An 8,594-nucleotide genomic window follows, 5' to 3' on the forward strand; every position below is an offset into this window, starting at 1 on the left:
TGATCTCACATCTCACACTTGCATCTCATGTGCATTTTCAGCAGATGTGTCTCCCTCCTGCTGCATGCAAAGAGCCAATTCAGAAGGAGCCCTTCCACACACACAGATGAAACCTTACACTGCCCTCTGAGCACTGACCAGGACCAGCTCTGATACTCTTCTGTGGTCTGACAAGATCAGGCTACAAGGTGGTGGTGCTGCTGAAACGTATGATGAACACGGAACACTACACAAGCACTCGCCGTCTTTCTGGGCCCCCTCCTCATCCCCTGCGCCTTGTCTCCGTGTCGCCCCCTGCAGACAAGGGCCGGAACAGCATGGTGTCTACGGAGAGCGCGTCCTCCACCTACGAGGAGCTGGCCCGCGCCTACGAGCACGCCAAGCTGGAGGAGCAGCTGCAGCACGCCAAGTTCGAGATCACCGAGTGCTTCATCTCCGACAGCTCCTCCGACCAGATGACCACGGGCACCAACGAGAACGCGGACAGCATGACCTCCATGAGCACGCCCTCCGAGCCGGGCATCTGCCGCTTCACTGCCTCGCCGCCCAAGCCGCAGGACTACGACCGCGGGAAGAACGTGGCCGTGCCCATTCCCCACCGCGCCAACAAGAGTGAGTGCCGCCCCCCGGCCTGTGGAGCTCGTTAGATGACCCTGTAACTGAGCTGCTGCCACTCGTTCCAGAATTTCAGTCCAGAAAATTGGAGCAGCAGTGTTACCATCCATCCATTTTCTAACTGCCTCATCCAGTTCAGGGTAGCGGGAGTGCTTATTACCCGATAATGACATTTGGCATTTTTATTAGTATTGGGAGTATGCGTTTGTCAAGTGGTTCCCTGACAGTGAACTAAAATAACGTCTCTTCAAATCACTGGGTTATATGCTGTTTCTGTTATACATGAGATTATTCCCAAAAATGGGATGCGTGTTACACCAGGTGGCACCAATGCTGCTTCGTCCAGCCTAGATTTGAGTCTCATGCTGTTACTACTAGTAGGAGCGTTTAAATGTTTCTGCAATGAAAGCATGACAAGACACCAGTGTGATCTCCTTCACATCATGTCAGCAACTGTAATAGATCTGGGGAAACTTTGAATGTGAAACCCAAATGTGGGACTTTATCCGACTCGGACTTCAGACTTCGATCTTACATTAAAGTCTCTCATCAAGAGCAGTATTGTTAAAATCAGATCATTTCTTGCCTTGTCTGGGGGCAGAAAGTTAGATCTCATCTGTGTTCTACCGTGACTGGGCGGTGGCAGTGCTGAGGATTTACGCTCTGTCATGTCTGTAGCTTGTATAGAACGCAGCTGCTAGAGGTCTAATGGCAAAAAAGCAAAGGGCTCATATTACGTCTGTGTTGGCTTCGCTGCAGTGTCTTCCAGTATGCTATAGAATTGATTTTAAAAATCTATTGATAACATAGAAAGCAGTTACTATAAAGGGCCCTGATGCTAGATGACTGAGAATGTGTCTGTGCGAGCGTGCACTGAGATCAGCTGACACTGACCTACCCTTTCAAGAGGTGCAAGTGACGAAGTGAGATCCACCCAAGAGCAGTCGCACTGAATTAACCGCTAGAAAATGTACATTATTTTGTTTTTTGTTGCCATCAGTGGTTATGTTGGATATTGCTTTAAGCTTGTTGTTTTTCCACTTGTATTTAGTTTTTAAAGGTATTTTGTTTGTAAAGAGATGTTTCTAGGCATTATATCAATGGTTTTATTATTTCTATTGCAATAGTGGTTTTGTTTTATTGAAGGGAATACTGATTTTTCTGCTTGTAAATTACACAATACATTTTTTCTATATATTTCTTATATTCTGCAAATAAAAGTAGCAAACAGGTTTTAAATGATACAAAATGACTGGTAAGAGTGTTTGTGTTACACATAGACTATAAATATGACAAGAATGCCATTAACTTATTAAACCTAATCGGAGAGAATTTCATCTTGTTAAAAAAATGGGCATGCTCAGTCCCGTGATAACACAGAAAGCACTGTCTTGCCATTCTGCATCACTTCAGGGAGCTTCACACTACACACAGGGCCCTGTGCTTGGTCTGTCCTGTCGAGTTTATGGCCTTTTTTGACACATTCACTGTGTTCTTTCTCAGTAAGAAGCAGCTGTAAAGTGGATAGTTGATGTTTAAAAAGACTGTTTCAATATCCCAAATTATACCGTAAACGTAATGCTAGTGGGTTGCTGTGCCATGTGTCTGTTAATATATAAATCAGGCTTACACACATTTACGAACCAACCTGGGACTGTCTTTTGTTTCTATCTGTTTCACGATTCACTTTCTCTTTTGTCCCCTCTCCTGTCCTCCAGGCGATTACTGCAACCTCCCCCTCTACATGAAGACGGACCCCTTCTTCCGCAAGCAGCCGGAGCTGCATGACCCCTGCCCCGTGGTGCCGCCCCGCGAGGCCTCCATCCGCAGCCTGGCGGCAAGGGCCTATCACACGCAGGCCGCACGTCACATGACTTTGGACCCAGGCAGCAGTAGCAAGCAAGCGCTTACCCTGGCCCATCCTGGGGTGGGCATGGGAGGGAGCTCGGGCACAGCCACGCTGCCCCAGAGGACTCTCACCATGCCAGGCTCGGCGGCGCCCAGTACCAGCGCCGCTGCCGCGGCTGCATCAGCCAGTGCGTCCGGCGCCAATCCCACCGCTGCCGCCAAAATAGGTGGTTCTAGAGACTCCTTATTAGAGGGCAACTCAGCTGGCTTGGGCAGACTGCAGAAGCAAGGAGCCGGAGCTTATTCCAAGTCTTATACACTAGTGTAGGCGACTACTACTGGTGTAATCTTCAGACATTGCTATGATCTACGCCACTGGTGTCATCTTTTACACCAAGACTCCTCCACTCTCTCACCTTTGTCACCTCCCTCTGAAAAACATGCAAACCCCATAGCTACCCTCTTTCTTCATTAGAAATGAATCACTCCTAATTTTCCATGATGGGGAACTGTACCCACATCCTAGTGTATGAATCTCGGGGGAGCTTGGACCCAGTGGAATATGAGCTCCCTTATCTCTTCTGCTCTCTTGCAGCAATATGTGGAAAACTGTTTCAAGGACTTCATCTTAAACAGCCATGTTGGAGTCTAGTGGCTTTTCTCCCCACTCTATAATCTGAAGTATTGTTTTATAATGGGAAGAAAACAAATGTATTTGAAATGGATGAGATATGAATTGTTTCAGTATTTTTTTTATGAAACACGTGCACTACTTGGAGTTAACCCAACCTCCAAATTCTGATTCATATATATAGATATATATGTGTTTGTACACACAGGCAATCAAAGAACCCCTCTGAGGTTTTTTTTTTAACTAATTTAAACATTCATACACTCCCATTCCCATTTTATCATGACATTAAGGGAGCAGTTAGTGTTTGCATTGTATCTGCAAGGATACTCAACACAAGCGTAATGGAGCGAGAGTGTCATGTGACTCTGGAAACCCAAAGTCGGAACACTGACGCCGAGTAACGCACAGGGCAGACAAGTAAGAACTGTTGTCTACGATCAGTTGTGTTCTTTAGAGTTTGCTCTACAGCCTGAGATATTGAAGCACATTACATACGGACCCAGCTGCTCAAAAGCTCCATTAAAAGCAGCCCTTCACCCCCTGTCCCATCTTTCCCGTCATCGCTCAATCTGCACACTGTGATCACACGGCCGAGTCTCCCTCAGAGACGTGCTGTGTAGTAGCCTCTCTAGTTTTTGCGTTAACCTGCTGCCTCCTAACCCCCCCCATTCCCTTGGTGAGCCGAGCACCCCCCACATCCTCAGGTCAAGTTTCAGGTAACCCAGAGGAGGGAGCGAGAGAAGAAATCTAGCACCTAGGACCTGTCCCCAAAGCCCCTGGAATTCAGCACAGTCCATTTGGCAGTTTGGAGTTGATCACAAGCCTGATGGGGATCGTCTACGTGTGTATGCGCAATTGTTATATTCATGTACTGTACATGTACACGTGTGATTTTTTACATACTGTACATGCCCATACCGATTATGACATGTATAGACTGCAATACTGATATACAGGTATATGCATCTGTAGATTACATACATGTGTATGCATGTATAGATTGTTATATTCAGATACATGTATATTACATATATGTTTATGCATGTACAGATTGTTATACGTACATACAGGCCTAAGCTAACAACTGGAACACAGAACTGGTTCACTTTGCAGGGCCTGGAGAAAGACGAGACCATCTTTGGCTTTGATGATCACACAGAACATTTTGTTTCTTCCCACCACAACCCAATTGACATGGATTTGTAGGATTACCCATGGAACATGCTGTAAGCCAGTACCCTCCCTAGCTGTAAATTAGTGTTTTTCCCCAGACTACAGACTACACAGCTGAGATCCTGTGTTCGGTCTTGCAATCAGCTAAACAACACCTGGATTGCTCACTGGTAGTAAGCAAGCTAGAAGCTTGACTTTTTTTTTTTTAATAGTGCTATGGATGGCATATTTTTGACACTACAGAAGTACTATAATATACAAGGTATTTAACATTTTCATAACAATCTGAAAAAAGTTCACCTTATTTTTTATAGCTATATAAACCTTTTACTGCCAAAATGCATAGATTATTTCTAATCCCTTCCAGCCAATGCCTAAACGGTTCCAGGGCTGAACTGGAACATTCCTTATTAGACTCGGAAGCTCTGTCCGTTTGACCTGCACCTATTCTGAACTGCCAGTGGAATCACTGCCCCCGGCCTAGCGAAGGTCATGGGACCTCTGGGACCCAAGACGTAGCACTGCAGAGGTCACGTCCCCCCTGAGACAGCGCAGTACAGGCCGTTCAACTCCTGGGGTGCAGGGGAGGTCACGGCCTCGTACAGGCCAGTTTAGCCAGTTGCAATCAGGGACTCCTTAACTCCAACCTGTCGTGCAAAAAAAAAAAAAAAAAAAAAAAGAGTGCAGGAGGAGTCAGGAAACTCCTCCTCCTGACCTAGCCCCTCCCCCATCATCAGGCCACACCCACCCCCTTCACTTCCTGCCCTTACAGCCCCTCCCACCATCGTTTATAAACTACAAAACAATCTCTTGTATATACGAATCTCTTTTGTATAAATAATAACTATTTTCGTCATCTTCAGAATTATCCAGGGCACAAAAAGCTTTGTTGTTGTAAGTTAAATAAGGGTGGGGAAATTAAGACATTGACCTTGCTTTATGAAAGAGGCAAGTAATGCCATCTAAGTAAATTAAAAAAATTCTAAGATTTGGCTTTTAACTTTCCTTTTTCTTAAAAGATTTTTCTGTTGAATTTTTTTATTCTGTTTTTTTCACAGTTATTTTTGTGTTGTTGATCGTTTTTAACTTTTGGGAATTTCTGTTGACTTTCTTTGGGATTCTCTCATTGAAGAGGCGGTGCATGCTCTTAAAACTTTTGCTTAACAGAAAGGATTCCTGACTCTTCTTGAAAAGTTGCTTCTATTTGCAAATGCTTGTGTTTAATGAGACATTTTCTATAAAACCAAACAAAACAAAAAAAAAGAGTAATCAACACCTTGTGCAATAAAGGCTATCTTTCTATGAGCGCAGTGTCCAGTTTTGTGATCATCCGCATGGGAAAATGAACAGGAATGGGAAGGGAGTGGGGAATGGGTGAGGGAATTTAAAAGCGTTTGTCCAACAGATCTGTGTGGGAGAAATTTCGACACAGAGAACACGGGTGGAAACTGTGGAAGTGCAATTAAAACAGAACAGGAGGCACCTTTTTTCCCCACTGAGGGTGGCAGGGGTGTGGGACACGCTGCTCAGCCATGTGTTGAAGCCGCTGTTTTTGCTTCTCTCAAGACAGCTGAATGAGACACAATGAGGCAATCAGGACACAAAGAGTGGTGGGAGAGTGGAACAGGCTACCCAGCCTTGTGACTGAACTGATACTCTGGCTTTAAGCAAGAACCAGCTGGATAATTATTTACACATCGTTTGGAAAAACAAACCCATTACACATTTCTTTGCATAACTAGGTCATGTAAGCAAATGACATTCAATATGCATAAACTGTGTGTGACTGTTGAATCTTGAGCCTAGAAACAATGCAAAACAGCGAGTCTCTGGAAATCGTTAATATATTAATGGAATATTCAGTCTGCGTTTACAAAGACGACATTTTGTGCAGCTCCTGGAGGAAACCCAAGTGCACACGGGGAGACCATGCAGACTCCACACAGACAGCACCTCAGATTGAACCCAGGGCCCCAGCGCCACGAGACGCCAATGCGCAGCAGTACGCCATCACGCCACCCTCTAGCCACTGAGCGGATGTCATGATGAGCCACTTCTTCAGTTGTCCGTTTAACAATGACTGATACAGCGAAACCAATTTCATCTGCTCCTATTATTTTGACACACTCATCTTGTCACAAAACACAGGGGTATGCTTAACTGTGAAAATCAGCACCCATAGCAAAAAAAACAAAACAACAACAAATCAACTATAACATCACCACTATCTACTGTAACTTCCCACTATTAGGGAGAAAAAAAAAGGTTCAGACTGAAGTTAATTGGTCATTTTTACTATGTATACAATACAGTACATCAGGAGAAAAAGCCCCTTCCCCAGTGACAACGTTTCAATACCTGAAATGAGTCCATCAGGGTGAAAGCTCCTGGACAGGTGATCAAGCAGTGCAGTGTGTGCGTATTCTTCCGCAGTCTCGCTCTAACTAGAATGTGCACTGGACTCTGTAGCCAGGGAGCAGCACTGCCCTTCGCCTGTGGGGAAAACAATGCTCCTGCGGTGATGCGGCGGGACCTGACTTACCGGGCGTCACAGCAGAAGGGAGCAAAGCCCACGCTAAGGCAGAAAGCTCCCGGTACACCAGGCCCCTTCAGCATGTTCGATCAGACAGGCTGATGACAGGCCGTCTGCTCCAGGCACAGGTGGAGAGCTGCGGAGCAAGTCAACTGGGTGGCCATGTGGTACACACAGCTGACTTGCAACTAACGCTGGGGTTAGGGATTCTGAACAGCACTAGGGCCAACCTCACATACTGTCTAGTTCAATTTTACCCTCATTTATAACCTCTCCCCCATTAATCTCTCATGGGAATACAAGATATTACATACAAGTATAAGAATAGTAAATGACAGTACGATGAGGGTACAGGCTCACTTACTAGCTCTGGTAGGCATGCTTAATACATTTTTCAGAGATTAAAGCTCCCCCCCCCCCAATTTTTTTTTGGTTTTCTGGGGCAAACCATGCGAGTTGAGAGAGCACAAGTTGTGAGTCTGCTGTACAGTGCAGTGTGTCTGCAGCTACGTGCAGGGGGTCAGGGTGGTCCGTCTGTGGGTCATCAGGGAAACGCGGGCGTGATTTGGCTTCACGCCGCAGTACGGGAGAATGCTGGTAACTGTATCCCCGGTAGCCAAGTATGGGTGCCACTGACTGGGGGGAAAACTGGTGCTTGTGTGGGCCCAATGTCCTGTGATGGGGAATATTTGCTCAAAGCTGTTACGGCTGTGGCGGACAGGCGAGAGGACCCACGATGGAAACGGGCGTGCTCTGCCAGGACACAACGGCGCGGCGCCTGACGCCGGGCCTATTTTCCATCCTTGTGCTGTTTCCTCTGCTGGTACTTCCGGTACTGCGTCTGGATGGTGACGGCCGCCTTCTCCGGCGAAGCGGGGGCCCCCGCGTGCCACTGTCCGTTCTGCCGGCTGCCGGAACCTGCGGGAGAGAAGAGAGAGACAGCACTGAAAGGACGGGGAGGGGGACGGGTTGCAAATGAAAATGGGGTGCTGCGACGCAGAACAGTACAGACACAGCCCCTCCTGACGGCGCCTTTCCTTTTCCTCCAAGGACAGGGGTGCATGTGGCAGGGTGGGCGCCACGAGGGGAGGACCCATGGGGCACACAGGTCTGCTTCCTGGGTGTCTCTCCGCTCTCCGCAGCCGAATGCGAGTGTCCAATTCAACTACCGCAGCGATAGCCGCCTCTAGAGACCAGGTTGGTAAGGACATGAGCACCAGGTGGTCCTTTAGATCCTCCGAGAGACCCTTAGCGAAGAGGCAAACCAAAGCTTCCGGGTTCCAGGCGGACTCCGTGGCGAGGGCTTGGAATTCAGCCACATAATCTTGCAGTGGTCTGTCGCCCTGGCGAAGAGAGGAAAGCCGAAGGCAAGTCAAATCCGGGTTGCTTTGAGAAAAACGCGCCTGGAGACGGTCAGCAAAAAGCTGAAAGTCAGAGAACAGCTGATCTCCTCTAGCAAGCAATACTGCAGCCCAATCCAATGCTTTGCCTGTGAGCAAGGAAAGTGCGAATCCGATCCTCTGTCGAGAAGTAGAAAAACGCTCAGGCTGCAGCTGAAAAGCCAGGGAGCACTGGGCAATAAAGCCCCTGCAGCCTGCAGGATTGCCGTCATACTTCTCCGGGAGTACAAATGGTAAAGTTGAGGGAGTGGTGGGCGGGGCCGCGGTGGTTGGAGCAGGTGTTTGTAAAAAAGGCGTTGTAGGAATCGGTGCGGGAGCCGGCGAAACAGGGGAAGAAAAAAGCCAGGCGACTTGGTTAGTGAGCAGTTGGAGAGAAGATTGAAGCTGGGCG

General features: G+C 47.4%; 1 protein-coding gene across 3 annotated transcripts in view; it reads left to right on the top strand.

The window, feature by feature from the left end:
• The window catches only part of dscaml1 (Down syndrome cell adhesion molecule like 1), a 158,366-nt gene extending 152,791 nt beyond the window's left edge, over positions 1–5,575 (top strand). For 2 of the 3 annotated variants that reach the window (XM_088619154.1, XM_088619157.1), the window contains exons 32-33: positions 301–612; positions 2,334–5,575. In XM_088619154.1, the coding sequence (XP_088475280.1) occupies positions 301–612; positions 2,334–2,791 (770 nt within the window). In that variant the 3' untranslated portion in view covers positions 2,792–5,575. Of the gene's footprint in view, positions 1–44; positions 269–300; positions 613–2,333 lie in introns of those variants that run through there. The other variant, XM_088619156.1, reaches the window with a different exon arrangement.
• Positions 5,576–8,594: the final 3,019 nt, after the last annotated feature.

Source organism: Lepisosteus platostomus, chromosome 25 (assembly GCF_059453375.1).
Source record: "Lepisosteus platostomus isolate fLepPlt1 chromosome 25, fLepPlt1.hap1, whole genome shotgun sequence".
NCBI classification, from domain to species: Eukaryota; Metazoa; Chordata; class Actinopteri; order Semionotiformes; family Lepisosteidae; genus Lepisosteus; species Lepisosteus platostomus.